The sequence below is a fragment of the Amblyomma mixtum genome, chromosome 4, assembly GCF_055824585.1.
Source record: "Amblyomma mixtum isolate Tamu chromosome 4, ASM5582458v1, whole genome shotgun sequence".
In the NCBI taxonomy this organism is placed as follows: Eukaryota; Metazoa; Arthropoda; class Arachnida; order Ixodida; family Ixodidae; genus Amblyomma; species Amblyomma mixtum.
In genome coordinates this window covers 85,692,995-85,720,486 of record NC_143015.1, presented here as the reverse complement: position 1 = coordinate 85,720,486, position 27,492 = coordinate 85,692,995, and the positions used below count along the sequence as shown (strand labels likewise).

The 27,492-nt window shown below is 47.6% G+C and overlaps 1 protein-coding gene across 4 annotated transcripts in view; it reads right to left on the bottom strand.

Moving 5' to 3' along the window:
- Positions 1-7,704: 7,704 nt before the first annotated feature.
- Positions 7,705-27,492, bottom strand: part of LOC149347288 (uncharacterized) — an 88,344-nt gene continuing 68,556 nt past the window's right edge. For 3 of the 4 annotated variants that reach the window (XM_089586983.1, XM_089586982.1, XM_089586984.1), the window contains 4 exons: positions 27,238-27,400; positions 21,463-21,633; positions 12,553-12,647; positions 7,705-10,145 (listed from right to left, as the gene is read on the bottom strand). In XM_089586983.1, the coding sequence (XP_089443109.1) occupies positions 9,902-10,145; positions 12,553-12,647; positions 21,463-21,633; positions 27,238-27,400 (673 nt within the window). In that variant the 3' untranslated portion in view covers positions 7,705-9,901. The remainder of the gene's footprint in view (positions 10,146-12,552; positions 12,648-21,462; positions 21,634-27,237; positions 27,401-27,492) is intronic. The other variant, XM_089586985.1, reaches the window with a different exon arrangement.

Sequence of the window (27,492 nt, the reverse complement as noted above, 5' to 3'; positions counted from 1 at the left end):
CTGGCGGACGCCGCGCGCTCGCCGCGTTATCTGGCATGACTTCACACCGCGCGCCTTGCCGCGGAGCCGCTGCCGCCGTTTGTATGACGTCACACCACTTACCTCGTCGTTGCGCTCTCCTCCGCTTGCTTCGCCAGCCGAAATGCGATACGCTACCGAAATGTCACTAGACGAAACTGCTTTCGCTAAGCATACCTTGGCCTAGCTGAGCTAAGCCACTGCCATTTTTAACAGCTATGCTGTTTAAGCCGGTCTCTGTTCAGTTAATTACTGGTGCGCAGTGGTGGCCATGTCCGCAGTTTCTCGCTTTCTTCTTTCACTCCCACCTTCATCCCTTCCCTTATGGCGTGATTAAGGTGTCTACCGATATATGTCATACAGTTCATTTCCTCAAAAAATTGGCAGAGGCTTAGCTTGGTTAAGCCTAGTAGATTGCGAAAACAAGGACGCTGAACTTGTAGATGCACCCAGATCAAGAGATGTTGAACGCATTCGCCTGGCTGCATAATATGCACTCCTTTTAGCTAAACGTTGTTTCCGCTCTTCATCCGTTTCTTTCGCACGCCGCCTCTCCTTATCCGCAGCACATCGTTGCAGCTTCACCTTATACACATCATCCGACATATCGTGGGGGATTCGCTGGGACGACTGCGACGAGCCGTTGTTGTTGTTGTTGCGACTGAGAGAAGGATGAAAAGAAAATTGCACGGGCCTGCCAAATGGCTCCAGCCGAGCCACCACCGCTGCCACGTGCAGATAGAGGAGAGTTAAAAGATCACAGGAAAGAGAAAAAGAAGAGAAAAGACGCGCGTCGCAGCAACAACCGCGTCCGCTGAAACGGACGCTGGCTGAAAAAACAGGTAAGCGGCCGTAGCCGCGATGCGACGAGCCGAGTTGGGGGTCCGCTTTTCAACAGCGGGCATGACGTCACGTAGAGCGAGCGCCTCCCCCACGGCAGCGGCGCGTGGAGTATTCGTTGGGACGATTGCGACCAGCCGAGTTCAGGGGTCCGCTTTCCCACAGCTGGCATGACGTCACGTACAGCGAGCGGCCCTCGCGGCAGCGCCGCCAAGCTGCGGCATGGAGGATTCGCTGGGACGATCGCGACGAGCCGAGCCCACGAGCTCGCCCGAGGACTGACCTTCCGGCCGATCTCACTGACTCCGTCCTAGGATCAACACATTTAAAAAAAACGAGTGGTTATACTCTTTGCCGCGATATAACACAGTTCTACATGCTTAGTCGAATACAATACTCCGCACCGCACAAGAAGCTGAGCAGTTGCAGGTGGGCACTTTTCCGAATCCAGTCACGCTGAGTAGGCTCATGCCCGGCTTCAATCACGGGAAATATAGGGCCTGTGGAGAACGAGCCACCTTAGCACATATGATGTGGGCAAGCGCCCAATCCGCACCTTTAGTGAATTGCAAGGAGTCATGGGAGGTTTTGCTACGCAGCCAGGACCTCCAAGAACAAAAAGAGACCATCAGATATGCCTTCGAAGCCGCCCGGTCCCAAGGGATCTCGGCCATCTGACAAGGACGGGATGGCGAGGCGGCCGTCCTGATTATCCTCGTGTACCCATAGAGTACGGGATGATGCACCTGCCCGGCCGACTGGCTCAGGTAGATGGCATAAAACACGCACTCTACGCAGACGACATTACAATCTGGACCACCGAGGGGAGCCTTGGGGAGATAGAGGACCGCCTTCAGCAGGCCGCCACCATAGTCGAAGCATATGCTGCCGACTGTGGTCTCCAATGTGCTCCCGCCAAATCAGAGCTTCTACACGTCAGGACAAACCACAAGGACAACACGTCTCTACACATATCTCTGTCAGGCGGTCCCATCAGAGAAGTGGCGGAGCTCCGGATCCTGGGTCTGTTCATCAATAACAAACTTAGGCCGGACTCTACTATAGCGAAACTCAAGAGCATAGGTGAACAGGTAGGGCGCATGATCCGCCGTGTTTCCAACAAGCGGGGTGGTCTGCGGGGCAGGGACGCGCTACGGCTCGCCTATGCCTTCGTGACCAGCCGGATCTTCTACGCCGTGCCGTACCTACGCACCACCAAACAACAAGACGAGCGCATTGACGCCATCATCAGGAAGGCAACAAAGCGAGCACTGGACCTTCCGGTGGCTACCTCCAACGCCAAACTGAAGGCGTTGGGAGTGCTAAACTCCTATCAGGAGTTGCGGGAGGCCCACCTCGTGAACCAATATACGCGGCTATCGCAGACGGTGCCTGGGCGCCGCCTGCTAAACCGCTTACACATCCAACACACATGCATACCAGAGGGGACGGAGAACATCCCGGTGCTGTGGCGCCACATGCTCTTGGTCGCTCCGCTCCCGCGTAACATGGACATGGCTTCACATGAAGGCAGACGACAAGCGCGGGTTCGCACGCTTGAGAGGCAATATGGGTATAAAGAGGGCGTCTATTACGTGGACATCACAGGGCCGTCGCCCGCGGGATTCTTCATGGATGCCGTAGTCCACCGGGGAATGAATGTCGATGGGCTATCTTTTCGGGCCCCAAATTCAACACGAGCGGAGGAAGTCGCAATAGCTCTCGCTGCCGCCGATCCAAAATCGAAAACGGTTATTACAGACTCTCGCCGGGCCTGTGAACATTATCTTGCAGGCGAAATATCACCTCTGGCCTCGCAAATTCTAAGACGCGCTCTCGCCGATCCAACTCGCACAAAAGTGATCTGGGCTCCTGGCCACCAGGGTCTACGAGGCAATGAGGCCGCTGATGCGGCCGCCCGAGCGCTCACACACCGGGCTCCTCATTCTAGCTCTCATGGCTCAGAAGCTCATAAACCGCTTCTGCGGTTCCGCGAAATCCTAATTTATTATTGCGACAGCCACCGTCTCTACCCGGCACCTGCCAAGGGGCTGAGTAAGGCGGAGGAGCGAACTCTGCGGCGCCTGCAGACAGGAACCCTTCTCTGTCATGCAATAGCAAAACACTTCGATCCGAACACAGATGGGCGCTGCCCGCACTGTGGAGAGATCTACGATATCTTTCACATGGTGTGGACATGTACTCAGAATCCTCACCTTCCCCCTCCCCACCCCCACCCGAGAGGCATGGGAGACTGCCCTCCTCAACTGCTCCACACTGGAGTCCCAAAGGGCTCTGGTCAAGCGGGCGCGAGACGGGGCCTCGTCATGCGGTGTCCCGCACTAAGGATACCGACCATGCAGCAGGGTTATTTATTTTTATTTTTTTAACCCTCAAGCTCTCTTTGATTAAAGTTTTTCACCACCACCACCACCTGATTATCTGATATAATAAAGTTTGTCTAAGCCTAAGCCTAAGCCGAATTCGGGCCCCGCTCTTCCACAGCTGGTATGACGTCACACATAGGCCACGCTAAAGGTCAATGGTGGATTCTCCGGGACGACGGCCAAGAGCGGAAACCTCGAGCAGAATTGTTTTCGCAATAAAACCATTTTACGAATTTACCAATTTTGCGGCAGCTTCGAAAACAGACTATAACTGGTTTGGTTTATTGGTTTATTGGGGTTTAACGTCCCAGAGCAACTCAGGCTAAGAGGGACGCCGTAGTGAAGGGCTCTGGAAATTTCGACCACCTGGGGTTCTTTAACGTGCACTGACGTATAACTGGCCCTCTGGTACAGTAGACACCTACGTCGTGCTTTTTGAGCACGTGGTGGTAGGGGGGTTTAAGAGTGGCATTGGCTCTTGGGTGTTTGTTACAGCCAGCGTCTTCGCTTCGGCGAAAGATTAGTGCGTAGCGGCAAGTCCATGAAAAGACTTCTCCACACCTTTCCTGGAACGGAAGACCAATTAACACAGGCACTGAGGGAAAAATGCTACGGCACAATCACGCAGACAAAGCAAGACCAAGAATACCCCTGCGAAAACAACCCCGAGATGGATAGGCCAATCACCGAGGAGGAAGTAGGGGCAGCCAGAGGGGAAGCAAAAAAGAATACGGCAGCCGGAAAGGACAGAATAAATAACGCTACCATTAGAAACATGGGAGACACGGCCATAGCCGAGCTTACCAAGTACCTAAACGCTATCTGGGAAAAAGGAATCGTGCCGGCGGAATGGAAACATGCAGAGGTAATTATGATACCCAAGCCGGGTAAAAGACTACAAATTGAAAACCTAAGACCAATCTCTGTAACCTCCTGTCTAGGGAAGATATACGAGGGGGTGATTAATGAAAGAATCACAAACTACATGGAGGACAAGGGATATTACCCTGATGCCATGTTTGGCATCAGAAGGGGACTGTCCACGCAAGACGTACTCATACAATTAAAGAAGGATGTCCTCGCTGAAATACCAAGAAGCGGCGAACACATAGTGCTAGCGCTCAACATAAAGGAAGCCTTCGATAACGTGGGACATGCGGCCATCATGGAAGGTCTCAATAGCATAATCTGTGGAAACAGAGCCTTCCGTTATGTCAAAGCCTTTCTGACGGAACAAACGGCTACGATAGGCATCGGAAATACAAGATCGGAGAGCTTCATGGTGCCACACAAGGGTACCCCGCAAGGCTCAGTAATATCACCGATATTATTCAACATAGCGATGATAGGACTCACGAAAGTACTCTTCGAAATAGAAAACATCAGCTACGCAATGTATGCAGATGACATAGCAACTTGGACAACCACACGCTCTCTAGCAGCTAAACAAGAGCGGCTACAAAGAGCGATCAACAATTCTGAATACGCCAGGGCCACAGGATTATCGTGCTGAGCAGAAAAATCAGAATACGTAAGAATCAAAAAAGGTACACAAAAATACGACTCCCAAATCACCCTGAAACTCGGGAACGAGACAGTAGCTGAGAAAACGGAAGTCAGGGTACTTGGAATGTGGCTGCAAAACACAGGACAATGCAGCAAAACCATTGCCTCTGTTAAGAATACAACAGATCAAGTCGCCAGAATCGTGCGAAGAGTCCGCAGTAAAAAGAAGGGGATGAGAGAACAGGACACCCTGAGACTCATAGACAGCCTCGTCACGAGCAGGGTAACATACAACCTTCCCTACCACGAACTAAACAAGCAAGAGACTCTACAAATCGACACCATACAACGCAAAGCGTACAAAACGGCGCCCAAGCTTCCAACAATGTCCACACCAACCGAAAAACTAATAGCCCTGGGAGTATCGAACACCTTCGACGAACTACGAGAAGCGCAACGTAGTGCGCAATTAGACAGACTCACTCAAACCAGAACGGGAAGACGCCTACTGGAGAAATTACGGCTACATCTAGGCACACAAAGAGACAAGGAACAGATTAATAATGAAGACAGAAACAACACCCGGGTAAGACAAATACCCCGACACACGGATCCCAATATGCATCATGAAAGACGACAAGCCAGAGTCCGAGCACTCATCAGGGAACTCAGCGACAATCCTAACGTAGTCTACACGGACGCAGCAAAGTACCGATACCAACGAAAAACGATCGCCGTTGTAACAGACGAAGGAGGGTAAGAAATGACCAGAGAAACGATAAACAGCCCAAACATAGAAGCAGCTGAAGAAGCCGCCATTGCTCAGGCAATATCGCACGGTAACGCAACAGCACACAACCTCACTATAGTGACGGACTCCAAACAAGCATGTAGAAACTACACAAGAGGCAGGATCGACAGCATAGCCAATCATATTCTACATACGACGAGGACACAAAAACACTAAGCATAGTATAGTGTGGGTTCCCGGACATGAGGGGATGAGGGCCAACGTGGCAGCAGACGAGTTAGCTCGAGGGTACGCCAACCGAGCAGACTCAACACTTAGCACCACAGGCACATTTGACCCAGTTAAACCCACGTACTCAGATATACTCGATCATTACAGGCGTCAGCGGAAACGCTACCCAGCCCCACACAAAAGGCTCACCAAAGACGAGGGTGTAGACTAGCGCAGACTACAAACAGGTACCTACACACACCTGCACAAGATTTTGTACACAAGATTTTCCCTACACAATATGCGGACGAATGTCCGTGGTGTCAGGGTAAACCTACACTAGAGCATGTCACAGGGACCTGCCCTAAGGCAGACTTATAGCCCAGAATAAACAACCCGAGTGTGATGCAGTGGGAGCACTTGCTGGCCAGCGAGGACGAGGAAGCGCAACGATTTCTCGTGCGCCGAGCCACGATGGCAGCAGTCAAGTGCGGCATCCTGGACCAAGGATCGACCACGGCGCCCAGTGACCCGTAAGGGTCAAGAACACTTGAAATTTATGAACAATAAAGTTTTTTCCATCCATCCATCCTTCGCTTCGGCGGATGCGGTTGTTGCGACGCGCGTCTGTTCTTTCACTCTTTCCTCCCATATTTTTCAACTCTCCTCTATCTGCACGTGGCAGCGGTGCTGGCTCAGCTCCAGCCGGTGGGCAGGCTCATGCAGTTTCCTTTTCATGCTTCCTTCAGCCGCAACAACAACAACAGTGGCATGTGTGCGCTGCATGCGTTGCCATTGACAACGTTGAGCCAGAAACAAGGCACTGAAGCCGTAGGCCGTCGGCGTCATTTTATTCATTGGCGCTTTGAGGTACGTGGGATGGTGAGAGAGAGATATATGTGGGCTGCATGCGTTAGCGCTGACAACGTTGTGGCAGACATACGGCACTGCAGCAACAGGCCGCAGCGTTCACTCAGTGAGCAAACTCTCGCGATCAAGCATTAAACGCCACCTGCCAGGGTGGCAGAGTGGGCGCGCTGCCTATCCAGTGTCCCGAACGCACTCAACATTGTACAGACACCAAGCCGCCCGATACGCAATAGCTTTCGATCTCTAGCCAGGCTCAGCGGTAGTTAAACCACTGCTAATATTAACAGCGATACTATTTAAGCCGGCGGCTGTTGCGTAGCAGTGGCTGTATTCGCAGTGATGATGTCACCGACGGACGCCTGACCCTCCGTGTCGGAGCGGACGGCAACTATTGTATTAGTTGTCATCCGCCTCGACAGGTGGCGCCAGCCGTCAGTGTGTGGAGCTTGAATAAGCACTTGTACGTAATGATGACTGAGTGTTTGCTGATCTGGAGGGGGGGGGTACTATACACGACAACACTTAGAAATGAGTATGATCTTGGTTAACTTAGTCAAACCAAACTCAAACAGCATCGCTGTGTCGTTAGTCTCGAACGAGAGCGTAATCTGCCCTACGATATTTTGCTGTTTCTTTCACTACCATCAGAGAATGGTTTTCCTTTATCGTTATTACCCTAGTAGCCGCCCTTAAAGCTCTGTTCATTTACATTTTGAAGCGGTAAACACTGCCCTTAGCGTTCTCTGCGTGGGAATTATTATCTCAAGTCAGCTGTTACGTGGATTCTCGACGAACTACTCATTTTCCAGATGTAATGGTCGGTGGCATCCACAGCCAGCAAAGCCGGCAGTGGCCCAAGTAAAGGGCGGTCGCGGTGCATCAGAGCTGATCTCACGGTACTGTGCCGGCCAGCAGGTCTGACGCCTATGCACGCCTATGCAGGCGACGCCTTAGAGGAAAGCGCCCTTCGGGGTCAGGACCGGTGAGTGATGCATCCCTAACGCGGTTCAAACGTGCCCCTAATATCATGTGATCAACTGCAACCCAATATAAACCATATGTACATTTTTTACTGACCACCAGGTGAGTATAGCAATGCTCGACTGAAATTTATTCATTTATTTTACCCTCAGGGTAAGCAGTACAGTCTAGAGAGGAGGAACAAAAGCGAAATAATACATGACAAAAAGGCTAATCATTCAAGAAGTTAAGCTGATATTACAAAACACAGGAAGCAAACAACGAAAATATATGAGCAAAAAGAAAAGCGAAACACGAAAAATAATCTATACAAATAATAATGGTCCCAGAAATGTTACGCAGCACCGCAATTGGAAATAAGAAAATAAAAATACAATGCAAAACGAACATAGTAATCACAAGTAAGAAGTAAGTCGATACAATACCTTCCGAAATAAAACCATCATGCGTTCTAAAATTCTTAGTTCTAGTTAGGCAGATAGGTACCGGTAAGTTATTCCATTCTTTGGTGGTTCATAGAAGGAATGAATATGAATGGCTGAATGCGTTGCAGTGTGTAATGTCTACTTTTTGGCGATGTAGAGTGGCTGTTGGACTTAGAGTGAACGCAAGTATGAGTTCTAATAAAATGTTATTCTGCGGGTAGACAGCAGTGGTAGAGCACAGTGAGGAGGGAAAACCCGATATTGCATTGGTGACGTAAGAAAGCATAACGAAGTTGAATGTCCGGTCATTTGGCATAACATTCCGGATATCGCAACAGCAGCAGAAGACGAGGGAGATGAGAAATGGGCAGGGCAAGCACTTACGGTCCTTTCCCGTTCTCTCGTACCTTTCCTTCTCCTGAGCTATCAATATCAGTCATATATCTGCCATAAAGCATATTGTTACAATATGGCAAGCCTTGGAAAAGGACGACATGATGACAGATGGTAATATGATTTAATGGCTGTGGGCCTAGCGCGAGCGCTCCGTCCCGCGCCACTGCCCTCTTCGTCTTCGTAACATGACCCGGGTCCTCCGAGCGATCGTCCCGATCGATTGCTTAAATTCTCAATCATGAAGTGGCGATGACCATGATCACAAAGGATAGAAGATGGCTTGCCACCAAGATGAACGAGATGATCCCATGAACGGTGGTCCCTGGAGCTTCAGATCCAGCGGTCGGTCGCCCACAGCTGAAGGTCAGGGATTAAGGACTCGCCGGACCGCTTGGGCGGGGGTGCCGTCTTGATTCGGGTAGTCGTCGGGTCATGCTGCGTCTGGTCCTGGTCGTCGTGTCTTGTGGTCGGGGCTGGGGACGGGGGAAAGCGGCTGGTCAGTTCAGGTCAGGTCGAGCTCGGGTTGAGCCGGCGGCGGAGTCCAGGTCCCCTCGGCCAACGACGAAGGCGAGCAGGAGGTGGCGATGCTCCAAGGACCAGGATAACGATTAGGTACCCAGCACCTCCACCAAATGTTATGAGGTGGCAAGCCTTGGAAAAGGACGACATGATGACAGAAGGTAATATGATTTAATGGCTGTGGGCCTAGCGCGAGAGCTCCGTCCCACGCCACTGCCCTCTTCGTCTTCGTAACAATATTACTACTTCTACGGCGAATGGTGCCTTAAAGGACCGCAAATTGTATTCACAAAGAAATGCTGCGACATTAAAAATGCAGGCACTCTAATAAAATGCTTCCGCCTTGCCAGTCAGACGTGCATATGCAGCATGTTTCACAAAAAAAAAAAAATTCCGAACGTGGTTTCCCTGAAGGCAAGAGAACTACAAGCGACACTTATCCTCCCAGAATGAAATACGTGGACAGAAGCCACAGCTCGAATAAAGTACCACCTCTCCAACAAAGAAGCTTTCTGAGTTGAGTTGAGATGCTGTAAACTACAGCTGGGGTTAGACTTGCGGTTTCCGCCAGCAATTACTCCAACGTAGCTGCACCTACAACAACTAAATCACATAACCGGGCACCGAAGTCACCAACACAAATAATAGTCACTCCTGCTGTCCCCATGTGGAGACTAACTCATTGACCAGCATGTACTTTAAAAGAAGGCGTGAAGCCTCCTTTCTACAGAATTGGTTCCCGCGCGTGAGAACAGTGTCCTGAAGGGAGCTGTGAGGGAGTCCTGCCTTCTTGAGAGAACCGAATAACACGCACCTTTCCGCGCTGCAAAGAGTACAGCATTTTAAGCAATGTACTATACGACCGCACACACCGCATGTTTAACATATTGGAGAAGCTTCCTCTGTTCCTCGTAGAGACGTCAATTCATAGCTGGCCCAGGGGTTGGTCTTGAAGCTCAATTAAGGTGCAGCTTAGGAGACACTGAGTCATCAATATATCAATATCCCAGGGCGGTAGCGGCGCAGCGGGGCTCGGCGCCGCACCAGATGGCGTCAGCGCTGGTGCTTCGGCTTACGGCGGTGTCATCCCGCATCCACCAACGCGCAGCCCTTGCCAGCACGTTGGCGTTGCCCGCTTCATGCATGAGTTTGTTGGCGTATCTGTCCCGCGTGGTGTGGCCCCTCCGAGAGAGCGACTGCAGAACCTCCCCCGGAAAGTCAGACTCCACAGTGAGAGGACCACTGCGATTAACAAACGAAGTAGTACGTGAGTGGACTACCATACTCCTCAGCGTGTAATCAGTGTAATCAGACGCTACAGCACAGGGCGAACATTAGGAGGGATCGAGGCCTCACTCCGACACCCAACGTTTCTAGAGAGCGCGTTACGTGCACTGGAGAGGTTTCTTTGCCTGCAAGCTTCTCGAAAGCTCGTGTATTCTGGCGCGATGTAGCCAGAATTTGTGGGGCCACAGCGCCGAGGTTAAGCCCGTTCTCAAAATTCTGATAACTGAAATTGATATCACTTACGGTGGACTACAAGCCTCTCAAAAATTAAGGAGCCTAACAGTAATAGTGAAAAACTAACTATTCAATATTAGTTAACCAGCCTGCAAGTCAGCACGACTTAGCTGTATTCTCGTGTACTGCAGCGCTGGCGATGCTGAGACGAAATAACCTCTCTACTAACTCAGATAGCCACTTTTTAAAAAATTTTAAAGTCTTAGGGGAAACACCCTGCATGTGTCTACCAATATTTGGCAGCTTCAGAAGGGAAAACTACGTCTATCATTCAGACGCGTTCGCAAAAAATGTTTCCAGAGAGTTCCTTAAACCTAAAAGGAAAGCTGGCGGCGCTACACCTCAACCACCATGGACAGTTACAGAAAGGCCATGAAGACGAGGTTTTTTTGCTTGGCTTGGCTATCGTCGGGCTCAGAACGAGGATTCAATCCGAAAAATAAGACTGCTATCGAGACAAAGCTCGAAGAAATGCTGTGAAAGTTTCCATACTAGCCTAACACCGAAGCTTAACTTGCGTTAAATTTATTGCGTTTAGAAATGCTGTATTGAAATAACTGGTGCACAGTGGTGAGCATTGCGGTGCAACTACATATTTCGAAGTACAATCTCTTTCTTGGGCCAAGCAGTTTTCAAAAAGAGACATGGTGCTTAAATTCATCATCATCACCCTGACTATAGCCAGCGGGGCGAAGGCCAATTTTATGTCTCTCAAATTAACCTGGTTCTTTGGCCGCTGCGGCCATTGCATCCCCGCAAACTTCTTAATCTCAACCGCCCACCTAACTTTGTGCCGCCCCTGCTACGCTTGCGTTTTCTTGCGCTCCCAGTCCGTTACTCTTAAGGGCCGTCGGTTATCTTGCCTTCGCCTTTTTTTTTTTTTAAGGTAAAGCCACCTAGCCCGGCGAATACATTTACGAAGGCTCATAGTACCTAAGCCAAACAATAAACCTCCTCTTCCCGGTATTCCTGCGATGGACAAAGTGCACAATAAAAAGTTGCGTCCACGACGGCGCCAGCGTTCCATCTAGATAATGCCTACAAACTGTCTGCATTGAACAGCTCAGGATTACGGTCCACAGGGGGCATGACTGATACGAATGGCGCTGACACCGGCGAAGTGGCAAGGAAGTGGCATTCGAGCTGTGCTGTGCAGGCAAAGCCTAACAATGCGGTTCTACAAACAGGCTAAGAGCGACAAGTTCGCCTGTAATAAAGACCGCTGTCTTCCCTCAAACATTTTCTGCTGCAAAAACAGCTCGAGAAAGGGAGGCTCAGAGGCAAATTCGTCCGTATCAAAGGCGAAAGCAGGAAGCTAAGAGCGTCTAACTTCGTGTCCCGTTGACACGTTAAGCCTAATTACAATGCCAGCCCTGTAGAAGGTGGTCAGCATTTCCGGCAAGCTGTAGCGGGATAGGAATCATGTCACTATTTCACATAATTTGCCCTTTGTTATGACCCAGTGAACTCATTTTCCTTTTCCCGGACTCAGTGATCCTGTCAACCTACCGAACAACCGACGAACGCTCAGATCGAGTAGTAAAATAAAGCAGACAGGCGTGCTGTTCGGTGGCTCGAATTGGAATAACATCCTGAAAATTGGCTTTGGGGACAATAAAGGCGCAATAACTTTCTGACTTCAAGGCGCAGACATCAACCGTATCATGAGGAAAGGGAGTGAAGGAACAGAGAAAGAGGTGCCCTAGACGAGAGCCTCGGTATAATTTAGACTACCTGATGATCTTTACATTAACCGGCATCGCACAGCACACGGGCGCCTTTTTGCGTTTCGCCTCCATTAAAACGAGGCCCCCGCGGGATTTAGAATTCGTATTTTATCCGCGTAAACAAACAGGAACGAAGAAAGTAAGAGAAAGCTGAACTCCATGCCTTGTCATAACTCTTTTTTCCTGCGTTTTCATGTTTCCTCAGTTGAAATATGCACTCCACACTAACGAAACCGGAGGACCTCTTTCAAGCTAACTGCCATTACATACAGCTTGTGATGAATCGAACACTTGACGTGTCCTGAGGACGCCATTGAAATTATAATGCGGGGCAGCTAATTAAAATGAGCTAGTACGCTTCTAGCTATGTTATCAAGATATCTGTGTGAATACATGCTCACTCCGGGTGCGAGTTGAGGGTGGATCCCACCAGGAACCGCGGTTTTCCCAACGCCTGCTGGGGATCCAGACCGAGTTCCATCATGTTGAGCAGCACCTGCAAGAACCCGTGCACCTCGTGTGTAGGGTATACAACAGTAGGAAGAGTTCCACCCGACATCAGCGTTCAGCTCATTAGAACATTCACGCACTGATTTTTGAGTGCGGCGAAGTTTATGAGCATTCGCACAATGCTGCCGTTCATGGGGACCAAAAATCTGAACGTTATCGAGACTTCTGCTATTATAGTAGGATACAACTTAAAAAACAGCAGTTGCTAACACTGGGCCGCGGTCCGCGGTGTCTTGCTTTACTCCGCTGGCCAACCGCAACTGTAATTGAAATCAGCTTCTTAATGCTTGACGATATCAAACAATCCACGTGTCAAAATCAAAGAGCTTGTAATTTTTTTCTTGTGATAAGCTTCTTGTTTACGTAACAAGAAACGTTTCAGCAGCGGACTACTTTTTCGTCGTGGAGGAATTCTGCGCGCGGAGGCTGAATGTGGGCGGAGCTTCACTGCAGACTTAAGTTGTATCCGACTATAGTAAGCTATCCGACTACTCCTTCTTGCACGCTGTCGACTGAAGCGAACAGCTTTCTCTCAACTTTCTCCCCCGACACACTTTTACTCCACCATTGCAAGGGCTCTGAAACACCACTCGAGGAGAGCATATCAACTCGCTTAATCACCTGAGCCAAGTAATACACTTATAGACGCAGCAGACTACCCACAGCCACGCGCGCAAGTTGACGAGCCCTTTCAGGGACTTTTTCACGCTCACTTCCCCCATTGCACCGCTCCTGTGTACACCAGCTCATAGGTGGCAATTGCTTAGATTATTTCAGACGGCAGTTCATAATTAAAACTGCGCGAACAAAACAAGGACACGAGCAAGAAACCAGACAACACACACAAGCGCAGACTTCCAACTTTTATTCGAAAAGATTGCCGCAGTCTTTTATATCCTCTGTGGATACAATCAACACACCCTCAAACCCATCCGTGACATTTAAAACACGTGCGCTTATCTCCTCTGATTGTCCGAAACAATCCACGTTAATGACCAGGCGCCTAGCGGCACATAAGTGACTCATAACCACGCGCAAACTTTACCTCAAAAAGACGAAGGTCATGAGCCACGTGCCTTGTCCACGGCATGTCTAACACGCCAAGAATCACAGAAAAGCAATGAAAAGAAGACAATCTCATCCTACATGAACAAAAGCCATCTGAAACATGAAACAAGTGAAAATTGACAACAAACCCATAGAAGCTAAAAGGGTGACATGAAACAAGTGTAAAGTGAGAACCTAACTATAGAAAGCTAAAAGGGTGACTCATGAACCCTACAGTACTAAGAGGAAGGCGTACATCTAACCATGACGGTATGCATTGCTCCCTTCTAGAAACTCGATTTCTTTATCAGACAGGTGAATTGACGGCGTGCTCACACATCGATCTGCGCTCTTGGCAATAAGGAAGGCCTCAATAATTTCCCTTTCTGTCTTCCCTCCCGCTTTCGCGAGGAATTCAGCATCTTCTAAAAACGCTCCAGGCAGCAGGCAGGCAGCTACCATAGCCCCGGCCAATGTGTGGCGTAGCTCCGGCGGGAGAGGAAGCTCCGCCCACGGAGGGGGGGGGCCCGCAGAGGAACGCCGACCTTTCATGCGCGCAAGAAGTCAGCAGAGAAGCGGGCAATGCGCAAAAACGCTGGACTAAAAATTTCAACTATAGATGGCTCAGCTTCTGCAAAGGGCACCGAAAAAATTCTTGCTGGAGGATATTCCTGAACCGCCCTCCTTTAACATCCCAGGCGTACCGTAAGTTTATTCTAGCCCCTTTCAGAGCCACTTAATAATAATAATAATAATAATAATAATAATAATAATCTTTATTCAGCATAATCTGAACATAAAAAAAAACGGAAGCGCCGAAGCCACAAGTGGGCTTGTGCGGCGACAACCGGCAGCCTAATTAAGACGGCAGCACGATTAAGACAATGTTGATTAAACCATTACTTTATTGCGCAGGTTTGTAAAGTTTATTAACACGAAATATATATCAATCAAAAGTGCGTAAAAAGTTAGTACGCTACGAGGTCCCGAAGTAAAACTGTCTGGCGGACCGAGCAGCTGGCAAAAAGGAGTAAATCAAATTGAAACCTATAGTATAATTTTATTAGTTCATTGTTATGTGTTGATAATTATATCATTTGGCACTAAACGTTAACGAATCGGGAAATTGTTTCAGACCATCAGATTTTCCTGAGATGTGTGCCAAGAAAATACCTAGTGATCTCCCACCTGATTCGATAATTAATTATGCAAATTCTTCAAGGACCCTATCTCTTCACGTTGTGACTTGAAGCTACTTTCAAGGTGACAGTTGTACCCCTTCGACACATTCCTGTCTTCTGAAGTCGTTGTGTAAAGAAATCAGGATATTTTATACACTCATCTGGGCAAAACAAGCAAACATGACGTAGACTGACTGAAATTGTATCTGATCTATCATAAAACGCGAAGGCTTCATTTTAAGGAGCTATTTTCTATTTCCATACTGCATTCCTGACAACCTACTCTTCGGTGTCGAGTTTTAGGTCAGCTGACCTCTGATGCCTCGACTAAAAAACGGCGTTTATTTATGAAGCCTAAATTGGACGTTTTAGGTATAAGAAAGATAAAATGCCGCTTGGCACCATTCTGAGCTAGATCCAAAACATATTCGAGAGTTAAAGCCTGTGTTATCTGAAGAATAAGGAGAGTTTGATGAGACGCGATTTCTCTTTCGTTTTTTTTTAACGTAAATGTGAGTGTGTAAAAAACATTTATTCCACAGAATATATCGAAGTTAGCTCAGTGGACCCTCACTCCAGGAGCTCTTTGGGTTTTGCTGCCGCTCCAACCCGCTTAAGCAGCGAAAGCTGGTTTTCCGGTTGTGAGCTGGACACTGATGCCTCCCAGTCCTCAGTTTTTGGGTTATTGATTTTCGAAATATTTGGATTTTTCTTGCATTACCATATTATGTGGTACAAGTCAGCCATCTCAAATTTGGAAGCATATCGGTGAATTCTATTCGGTTGACATGAGTATTTGAAAGCAATTTCCTCAAGATGACCTCTTCCTTCTTGTTTATATTTTTATTTAGTTCGGCCTATACTTTCCTTGTTAATCTCAAATGTTCGACTAATTCCCTGTTGCTTAATAATGGCGTAGTAGAAAAAAACTCGCAGCTACGCCCGCGAAACGTGGCCTGAACTGGTGTAGGAATGCACGAGACCAGATTTTTTATTACTTACTTTTACAACGTAAGCATGAATTCGCACCCACGCGCAGCAGTGCCGCAAGTTTAGCGCTATAGGCTTTCAACAAGAGGAGGAAGATATCGTCCAATAACGAAGTGCACAGATATCGGCCTAGGTTCTCTCATATATTGTTCGTTCACATTTCCTACATATAAAATAGGCTGAAAATATGTTTATAGAGTTATATCTTCTTCCCATGACTACTTTTTGTATACTTCAAGTAAATTGTGTCCTAGATAGTTTAACTCTTTATTCTTACCTGTTATGTTGTACATTACAGGTACATTTTACGAATACACTTTTGATTGTCAGCTGTACATATGCACTGTTGTGTCGTTCTGTTTTTGTATAATTACTTGTGTTGTTTAGCTTCATTATTGCTGTTAATTAGCACATTATTGTTTCTACTTTGCTATTGTAACTAGAGTGAGCTGTATCGCCATCTGCCAGGTGATGAGGTTCTTCGGCCTCCTCAAGCTGTTGCGACAACTTTATCCGTGGCACCTTTCCAGGATGTTTTCTGGGCAAATAAAGAAAATCTTCCACAGCAGGTGAAGGCCACTACAGCCCTGTGTCCGATACAGAATTTCTTCACATACGCTGCAACTTTTTAACACTTGGAGTCTATGAAAGATGATAATAAGGAGCTGAAGGTGACTTTAGAGATGAAAATTTGATATGTCAAGAATCCACCTCTCTACTCGCTTCTTGCTAGTGGAAATAAGAGTGGGCCTCAGCTTTCTACGCTTCAAGCTATTCTTTTTGAGAACAACGAAAAGGGAATAAAATTTACATTTTCTGGACAACTCGTCTAATCGAGCACAGTGGGGTCAAAAGCCAACCCGTGCGCGGTTGCGTATTCTTTGCGAGCCGAGTGATCCAGAAATTCTATGGCCGAACCACGAGTACGTATAAACAAATCTCATTTGTAGCTACAATTTCTTTTTCGCATGATGTCAGCGCGATATATTTACTTTACAGTAAGTGTCACCTGCTCGCAGCCAAGGAGACTCGAGGTACTTGTCCCGATTACATTGCGGTAACATGGCAATAGACGAACACATATTATGGGACTGTAAAGAAAATGCGCATACAAAAGACCTTCTGCCGGCTCCCTCCGGGGAGGCCTGGCTTAGGCTGCTTAGAGAACCTGACAAGATCACGCAAGCCAAGCCTGCGGACTGGGTGGAAACGTCGCCCTCCATTAGGGGGCCATTAATCCCACCTCCGTGATCTTATAGATGAATAAAGTTTTTCAATCCAATCGCGATTTCCTTTTAATCACCCACATTCACTCCTCGACCCTATCCAGAGCCGAGCCACTCCGGTTACAGTGTGATCGGGCACCACTTCCTCTCCTGTCGCCTCAGCACCATTGAATCCTCGCATCAGCGCCTTCCCATGAACATTGGCGTTTACTGGCGCTAACTCTTTCGCACAAGTACAGGCGTTAGTCTGCCCGTGTTCTGCTAAAGCTGCGACAGCCGCAACTTGCTGAGAGGTCTATAAAAAGACTCAGCTTTTCTCTAAAGCAAATACTAAGACTGGAAGCAAAGCTATCGAAGCGCGCTAAAACTCCAAAATAGGTGACAACTGCTTCAGGTCATCCTCATTAGCACTTTCATGGGAACAGCTTGAATTTTAGATGGTCATGTTCACACTTGAGACCCCTTATGCTGCACACATGTCCAAGTGTTTCTTCGCCGATACCTCAACCACATGAACATGCTGATAACCTTAGCTCGTTTTGTTTTGAGGGATTTTAAAGTCCCGTGTTTTCATAAAAAAAAAAACGATTTCGATGTCCGCGCTATTGTGGGCCTTCATATATGGTTTTCTTCCCGCTTTCAGCACGCACTCTTACGCTCAGCATTAAAAACTTCGGCCACCCGCGTCACGGCGCCTTATGTGTGACCGCGCCTTTGGTAAGTCATGCTCAGGCTTTTGTTGGGCTTAGAAACGAAGTACTTAAACCAGCTCGCTGAAATGAAGGGATGAACAGCTGCTCCAGGTAAGGGGGGTTCTCGCTAGTGTGGGCGACCTCTGAAACTTCTTTTGGCGTAGTACACCTCACGGTCCCAGCTGTGTGGAGATCAGGGCGGACACACAACACATTCTGCGCACCCATCACGTTACGATTATATCCCCCCTATTTCCCACACGCTGCCATTTTCTCCTTCCTTCGGACTCGACGGACACGCGGAGACGTGAAGTTGGCTGCGTTGCTTTTTCATGACTTCGGACGCTGCCTTTACGTAAGTACGGAGACGTAAAAAACCGACAGGAAATGTGGGTCGCCAACTAAACGACGGAGGGATAGAAGAATCAGACAGCTCGGAGAACCACGGGGTATCATCTTAAAGGCAGAGATGTAACAGAAGCTAGCACACTCACTAGAGATCAACTAAAGGACAAAGACATAGGCTAGGCAGCCTAGACGATGTCTGGGCGTCAAACAGGTTGCAGAGGCATTGAAAAAGCAAGACACGAAGGCGGTGGACGTCACTTACAGCACGAAGAAAAAGAAAAAGCAGGCAGGACAAAGGATGGACGTGAACTAAAGCACGAGGACATAAAAAAAAACTAGACACAACAGTCGCGTGACGTTAACTAAAGGACAGAGGCGTCAAAGAAATATACATGGCGATAGCTGGATGTAAACTCAGGGACGGAGTCAATACAGAAGCAGCCAGGACAATCGCTGGACACCTGAGGAACGGAGACATAAAGGCAGTGAGGAAAACACTGGGCAGTTACTAAAGGATTGATGTATAGAAGATGACAGATCAACACGTAGATTGGCACCAGTGCAGAGACAGAGGCGTAAGCTGATATGAAATTGGATGAACATCAAGTAAATGACGGATATATCAGAGGATCCGAAATCAGCGTTCTGGACGTCAAAGAACGGGTGCATAGAAGAAGCAGAGAGGAGCATCGCCGGACGTCAAACAGTTGTTCTATAGTTTTGTATGAATTGTGCTTTGTTTATTTTTCTTGTTATCAACTGCCCTTCCCCTCTGAAATGTACTCTGTACCCTGAGGGTATCACAAACACAAATAAATAAATAAATAAACTGCAGACGCGTAGACGAAGCAGAAAGGTAATACCCTGACGTTGCCTAAAGCGCGGAGGCATAAAACAAGCAGGCAGGATAATCGCGCGATGGGCGTCACCTATAGGGCGGAGACGTAAGAAAAGCAGCCAGAACAATTCCTTAATGTAAAATAAAAGACGTAGACATAAAAGGATTAGTACCATCTCTGGACGTTCGCATAAGGAGCAGAGGAATAGAATGAGCAAGCACAGTAACTCAGCGGTAACTAAAGGACAGTGACATAAGCTATATAAGAGTGAGCACAATTGCTAGACCTCCACTGAAGGAAAGATAGAAAGAGAGAGGGAAATTGCTGGACGCCCACCAAATATAGGTGGCATAAAAGAAAGAAACGGGAAAATCTCTGGACATGCACTTAAGGACGGAGGAAGAGAAGATCATAGGACAATCGCTGGAAGTAAACTCCAAGCAGTCATGACATGGTCAACCATAAAATCGGAATTTTACATTGCGGCTACTAGGCATGACGTTATTATGAAAACTTAAAACAAGAGTCAGGGCTCAAAGCGCGCATTTCAGCAATAAATTGGAATTTGCAGCTATCTGCTCTAAGGCCCTCCCCTGGTAGCGACGGCCACGTTGAAGTAGCCTGAGTGACGTCATAACCCGACAGCGTTGTCGTCTGCTGCAAAAATGCCGGGCGCATGATCGGTGCGGAGCACAGTGCACGCCTACTTGACTCGGTCCCTGCCACATTGTATTGAAGTCGCCAAATCCGGGCAGAAGGTAGATACCGAAGAGACGGACACAGGCGTTTGTGTCATGTGTCCTCCTGGTGTGAGCTGCGGTCTCCTCACCACTCTCCGCATGATCTCACCACCCCTTCAACCCTCCCTACCCTTATCCTGACCAAAGAACCGCCCACACTTTTATCCTCTCTACACGTATTTTAGTCGCCAGTCGAGAGCAAGCACATGACCGTCGGCTTAGGTCGTCACAGATCGCGAGCGCACCAGTGTTGCCTGACTGGCACACGGTACAGGACAGTTTTTAAATATTCATTTACAACTTCCTGCCTGCATGTAATGAGCTCGTATTTTGTGCAATTGTTACGAGATGTGTAGCTAACAACGAGCAATAAAAATGTTCAGTCCGAAATATGGTGTGATGGCCCCTTTTAGGGCGAGCCATAGAAGAAGATACAGGAAAATCGGTGGAGGTCGACTAAAGGACGGAGGCATAGAGGCGCGGAAGAACCAAGCACGATAATGGTTGGGCGTGAACTAAAGCACGGAGACACAGAAGAAGCAGACCGGAAAACAGTACTACGCCAAATTAAGGACAAAGACATAAGATGCTGTTGGGACAATCGCTGAACATCCTTTAAAGGACGTAGAGTAAGAAGATGCCTAAAGTAACTTTCCCTCGGCTTGTACTAAAGGAATGAGGCATAGAAGAAGCGGACAGGACATTCGCCGACTGCAAACCACTGGACTGAGACATTAAAGAATCAGAGAGGGCAACCACTAGACGTCCGCAAAAAGACAGAGGCATATAAGGAGTCAGCACCATCGCTGGACTTCAACAGAAGGGCACGTACGAAGAAGACACAGGAAAATGGATGCACTTCAAACAATTGACGATCACATATAGAAGGAAGCGTGACCATCCCTGGGCGTGAAAAACAGGACGGAGAAATCGAAGAAACTGACCGGACAGTCGCTGGACGACAACTTAAGGGTGGAGACTTTGAAGAAGGCACAAGACAGTCGATGGGCGTCAAGAGAAGGACCGAAGCATAGAGGCACAGAGGATGCAAGCAGGACAATCACTGAACTTCTCTTAAAGGACGGAGAGATAGAAGATTCATACAAGAAAATTCCCGGCACGTGTGATAAAGAACGGAGGCATAGAAGCGAACAGGACCATCTCTGGAAGTTTTATAAAGCACGGAGACAATAAAGGAGCAGTAAATGTGGTGGATTTCAATGGCCACACAGAGAACAAGCCCACAAAATCTAAAGCGCACAGACATTGAAGAAACATACAGGGCAATCGCTCGAAGCTATGCAAAGGACGAAGACATAAGATGCAGCCAGGAAAATTGTTGCACGACTGCTAAAGAACGGAGAGAGAGAAGAATCAGGCTGTAATATGTCTTGATGACACGTGCATTTGATGTTCAGCGATTGCTGTTTGCTGTCGTTTTCCTTTTAACCTGGTAAAATATCTCCCAGCGGTAAAATCGCTCCTTTCAACGGGGACTGTGCGGGAGATAAAGTTTTTGCCTGTCCTCTTTCTCGCCGCGTGATTCAGTGGGACTCAGTATGTGGTCCCTGAAATAGGCACTGTAATCGGTCGGGGGAAGGCACAGAGCTATTCCTGTCGTGTTTTCGTACCAATGAAAAGGAGAAAGTAAGAGTATTGTCATAACGCACAACACCAGATCATGCTCTTGTTCTGTTCAGTGATACATGGCCACTTTGTAGTGACGTCTATAGGTTACCTGGGCTAGTATGGCGGGCTGCGGGTGTCCTGCCATAGTGCCGAGAGTGCAGAGCCAGTCGTGCGAGCGGGCGTCGGTTACCATGACGGGCATGACTGAGTGGTACGGCTTCTTGCGAGGACCTACGCAGTTCCGATGCCCCGCCTCCAGGTTGAAACCGGTTCCCCTTGCCTAATGAAAAATGTTTTGTATGAAAGGACGCACTTAAAAAATAAGAAGGTCCAGGCGTCTTGTGTTCAGCCGTTTAGCAATGAGAGAAATGGTCATTTCGAAGAGTACAAATGCGAAAGCATACCAGCTGTCGAAGACTTTTCACCTGTGACGCGACACTCCCGAAAGCAAGTCCTCGCCCTCGCGAAATCTTTGCCCGAATCAGAAGTTTTCTCCCTCTGTCTTCATAAGCTACATGTGAATAAAAGTAGCAACGTTTACGATAAAGGCGGCGAGAACGTGCACGAGGCAGTCCGAAGGTGAAATCCGCAGCTTAGCAGGAGTTTTGATAACCATAAAGACGACAGTAGTAGTGGACCTGCTGCCAACACTCGCGTATGGAGCAATGGCGAGAGATCAGCTCATGCGAAACGACTGTTTGGGGCCTGATAACAGTTATCGAGGGGAACGAGCAACCTCAGCGGTCGAGTAGCAATAATGAAGAGTGAAAGTTTCTTAAAAAATACAATCGCATTATTTCAACTGCATGCCCTATCAATGCCGATTTAATATTCCTAACAGAAACATAGGTTTCAGAGAGGTTAGGAAGCTCGGATATGTTTTTAATGTGCTTAAAAATATTACATATGGCGCTGCGACGGTGACGATAGACACAGCAGGTGAGCTCTAATAGCTGTATTGCAAACCATGCCTTCATTACCGGTAAATCTTCCATTTGATTTAGAAGTGCTGTGGGTCCGCGCCTCTTTTCGGACGATAAAAGTTCTACTAGGCCTATGTTACTGGCTTCCAGATAACTACCAAAACTTTTCCCACAGTCTTCATGATGCTGTTAATGCCACTGTTTGCCGATTTTTATTTTGCGATGTAATTCTGGGGATAAAATTTGAATTAGCCGTCTTTTCTTTACTCGTTGCGAAGCCTTCGTCGTCGCAGTGCCAGTAATTCCAAGATTTCTGCGGAGGTTTTTACCGGACTGTCCTCCTCACATTGGCAACCCACAGAACAGTGTGGCCGGTTAACGTACTAGACCAGATAATAATAATAACACGTCCACCACGTAGATACCCTATGTGTTCCCTTCCTGGAATAGCACAGGACTCTATACTGCTCTCTGAGTTCCGATTCTTAATCCCGCTATTAATTTTATAAAAAAAATTATGGGGGGGGATGGTTAAGCTCCATCTTGAGGGCGTGATTTGACATCGTAATGGCTTAATGCAAATTTATTGGGAATTATTTATTTTGTACTTTACATGCATATGTTCCTGGGAGTCCTCATATCCCTCCTGGCGCAGTGGTGCAGCGGTTAAGCGTTGCGCCGAAGCCCTGCGATGGCAGGTGCGCCACAGTTGGGGCTCGTATGACAAAGGTTGCTCTTTCCGTAATACCTCCCGCGACCAACCACTGATTTAGCTGCCAGCAGTTTACAATTTTGTCGCCATCAGGTTGGCAGGTTTTGACGACGCCAGACGATGAGGCGACCCAGATGGCCCACCCGAGGTTCATTCTCCTGGGATTTTCAGCCCACAATGCCGACAACGTAGACGCCGGATTTTTTTGGGCCGGCGCCTTAACGCTAGAGCGTTAATACGTGTAAGTTCGCCACCCCACCCGGGACAACTAAAATACTGTCGGTAAAAATCTGGCCCACAGTTTTTTGAGATATTGGTAGGGGTGTACCAGAAAACTGGAATGTACGGTATCTGGCCTTACAGCCACATGCACTTGAAATGTGTGCCAAGTTATTTATACTACAAGAAGGTAAGCAAAAATTTGACAGACTTAGGCTATGCTCCATAAGTCGAGAAACTAAGCGACAGCACTCATGAATACTGGCAATATAGGCTAGTTGGTTCGATAGGAGAAGGGAAAAAAGCGCAAAGAACACGGACGACTGAATAAATGCGAAGACAAGGTAAGGGCTTGTGTTTGTATTTCCTCAGGTGTTCTTTTCACCTCTTTTTTGATGCCTTTCTCGACGGAACGGGCCCAGTATCCACGCACTTTGAGATTTGTACCGCGCTTTTCCTTATAACTATTTTTAGCCTCTACATAGACGCCTACAAAACATTCTTGAGGCTTTTCGAAGCGTCTGGCAACGTCTTAATAGGGGCATCACACCCTATAACTGCTTACAAACCCTACGTAGGCGCAGACATGTCGTTCAAAAGAGTTTAAACAGTTTTGACTCCGTTTTGCAACCATTTGTAGAAGCTACTCGACAGTAGCCATATACACACTATCGAACAGGTGATAAAGAAACGCCCAGGCTGCAACTGACCCCTAATACAGCCTTCGCAAATTAGAAGAAACCATTTGGCACCGTTTAAACTTCAGCACTCATTCAGGTATTAACAAATCAGAGTGTAGACAATCAACATGCAAATATACTGGAAGATATTTATAACAACTGCATAGCCAGCGTAGCCCACCATAAAGTCAGGAATAAAATTTATATAAGGAATGGCTTCAGGCCATGAAGACATGATCTCTCCAATGCTATTCAGCGCTTGTTTACAGGAGGTATTCAGAGACCCGAATAGGGAACAGTTCTGGATAGCAGTTAATAGAGAAATCCTTAGCAACATGCGATTCACTGATGACATTGTCTTGTTAATATTGCAAAGCATTTACAGTGACTTATACACGCAAAGCAGAATGATTGCTACAAAACTTAATATGCAGAAAACCAAAATATTTTTGCACACGTTCGTAAGAGGCCAGCACTTTATTATAGGCAGCGAGGCGTTCGATTGTGATTAGGGAATACATCCACTCAGGGCAGGTACTCACCGATTATTTGTACCACGAGAGTGAAATTACTAGAAGATTAAGAATGGGGTGAGACGCCATTGCCAGATGCTCTCAGATGAGGAATGGCTGTTTATCAGTATCCCTGAATACAAAAGTATATAACAGCTGTATCTCACCGGTACACACCTATAGGGCAGAAACATGGAGGCTAAAAAAGAGGGTTCAGCTTAAGTTAAGGACAACGCAGCGAGCTATGGAAAGGAAAATGTGGGCGAAGCGTTAGGAGACAGGAAGAGAGGAGAGTGAGTCAGGGAATAAATGCGATAATGGACTGATTGTAAAAGAATACAAGCCCATCAGGGGACGGCAAGAAGTTGGTTGGACTAAAGAGATTACGAAAAATGCCAGGATGTGGTTGCTGCAGCTGACGCAGAACCGGGTTAATTGGACAGATGTGGGAGAGTGGTTTTCCCTTGAATGAGCGTAGTCAGGTTGATGATGTCCTTTAGCACGCGTCTGTTTCCTAACTGACTCTGCTCTTTTCTCATCTCTTAGCGTGATGCGTATCCTTTTCTTTCCATATCCCGATGCTTTGTCCTCTATTTAAGTTCGACTATTTTTGTTGGCATCCCCATTTCCGCCCCATACGAAAGTAGCGATAAGATACAGCCGTTATATACATTTCTCTTGAGGGATGCCGGTAAACTGTCATTCAAACTATAGAGTAGAGGCCAAATGTAATTATTTCTTTATTCACAATATTTGTACAGATCATTGGTCACTACGTGCCCCATCTAGATGTACTTACTTCCGTACCACTTCCGCGTTTCTCTCCCTATCGCAAACTGCTGCTTCCTTCCAGAACTTTTGAACAATATTTCACTTTTCTGCACTGTATTTCGGCCCATTTCTCCAGTTTACCTGCCTAGGCCACTAAGCATGGTTTAGAAACCATCCCCTGAGTTACTTAGTAAGGCAATGTTGTCAGTGAACTGCAAATAGCAGGTATCCTCTTTTACTTCTACTCTCCAAACCATCGCAATCTGTCTTTGAACGCCGCCGGTAAACATGCGACGAATTGTACTGCAAAGATCATGCCTCATTACCTGACACCCCTCCTGATTGGTATGTGGTTACTTTCTTTTTTAGATGACTATAGCGGCTGCGTAACCGCTATAGTATCTTCCAGTACTTATACATTATAGAACATTATGGAACATTACGGTTCCATAGTACCTGCATGACTGCTGAGGGTTCATCTGAGTTGGACGCTTTTCGAAATCTATGAAGGCTATATATAAGTATCGGTTATATTCCCCGCATTTCTCCGTCCCCTGTTTAATAGTATGCATAGGTTGTATATGCCCTATTCTATACCAGGCTTCACAGAAGCCAGCCTGGTGCTTTGCTTGAATGAAGTTTTAGGTTCAAGTGATTATATTTACGACGTGCTTAGCAAATAAGCTTTACGCAATGGACAGTAAGCTGATCTGTCCGTAATTTGACAAGTACGTGAAGACCGCTTTGCTGTAGATTAAGATAATGCAGACTTCTTTACAATATTACGGTGCGCTCGAAGTCGTGAGGGTTCGCATATAAACGGTGCCTAGGTTTTCTAGCACAATCTCCCCAACGCCTCCTCCAAGATAACGAAAGCTATCAGTCGAAAGGTTCACATTGACGACTGGTATATGTAGCAGGCAAACCTGTTGACGGCACCAGTTTTGAGGCGACCAGCGTAACAATTTCAGCTCTGCCTCAGCACCGAAGCTTTCCTGTGGCTGTCGCTGGAAGCAAGTAGTTACCATTCCATAGGGCATCGAGACAATATCATGTGACGGCCCTTCATTTCAGGTATGTTCCTGCGCGTTGGCATCGTAGACTCTGTAACAATGACAATGCATACGCGCAGCCACCATTACAAAGAACTAGATTCAGAATACGGGTCTGAAAGATTCGAGGAAGAGGCGACGCGATGCACAGTCGCCAAGTTGACAGGATATGTCGATCAGTCGAGATGCTTGTCAGACTTGTCACAAGCGCTCTGCTCGTTGGCCACACTAGAAGCCTGCAGTCTATACGCCGCGGCATCATTAGTATCCTAGTCGCTCTTCGCTATCTCTCTCTCTCGTCCCCTCCACAGTCCCCTCCCCAGTTGGTTTATTGTGCGAGAATCCGGCTGTGGCAGCTGCGTTTCGATGTAGGCGAAGCGCGCAACGTACCCGTGCGCTGTGCGATGTCAGCTCACGTTAAGGATCCTCAAGGTGACGAAATAATTTCGGGAGCCCTCCACTTCTTCGGCGCCTCTTTCTTCTTTTTTCCTTTCACTCCCACATTCCTCCCGTCCCTCACGACGTGATTAGGGATCCACGATCAAGTGAGATAGTTATTGTGTGTTTCATTTCCTGATAACCAGTAATGAATCGTTTTTCTTTTTCCGAAAAAATAACAAAGTGCTATGAATCTCTGCGCTTTATTGTCGTGACTAATTCGGTCTCTCGGCCACACCTAGCTCGAATAACCAGGCAATGAACGCGCATTCTATTGATATAATTGGCTGAATTGGACATCAACATTTTTCACTCTTGACGGTCATGCGTTTCCTCATTTAGTCAATCCTTATGACTCCTACGTCACATTCTCCACGCAAATAGAGTAATTGTTCTTAGTATTGTTCTCATTCGTGGTTTACGCAGTGCGAATGGCACATATTTTTGGGGTTAGAAAAACAAATTAGGTCAAAGGCATTCTCTGGAGGTTTCGAGCCTGGACAAGAAATCGGCTCAGTTTTCTGTGACTTAGCACTGCTGTGCCTCACTGACTCGTATCTCGGCTCTTTGCTCTTACCTGCACAGCGAATCCATGATCCCCGACCACGGCGCACCCAAAATAGAGAGAAAGGCTCCCCATCATGGCACACACGTTCCCACCTTCGTCAGCTGCAGCCGCAAAAGTGGTGCCCGACAGTCCGTAAGGTTGAGCCACTGCCGGATAGACCCTTTCCACCTTCCTGCGAGAAAGAGGACAAGAAATAGCAGGACGGTTGGGAGTGTGTAGCGCGAACGTTCGAGCGTTAGGTGTGGTGTGACAGCAAATATCATC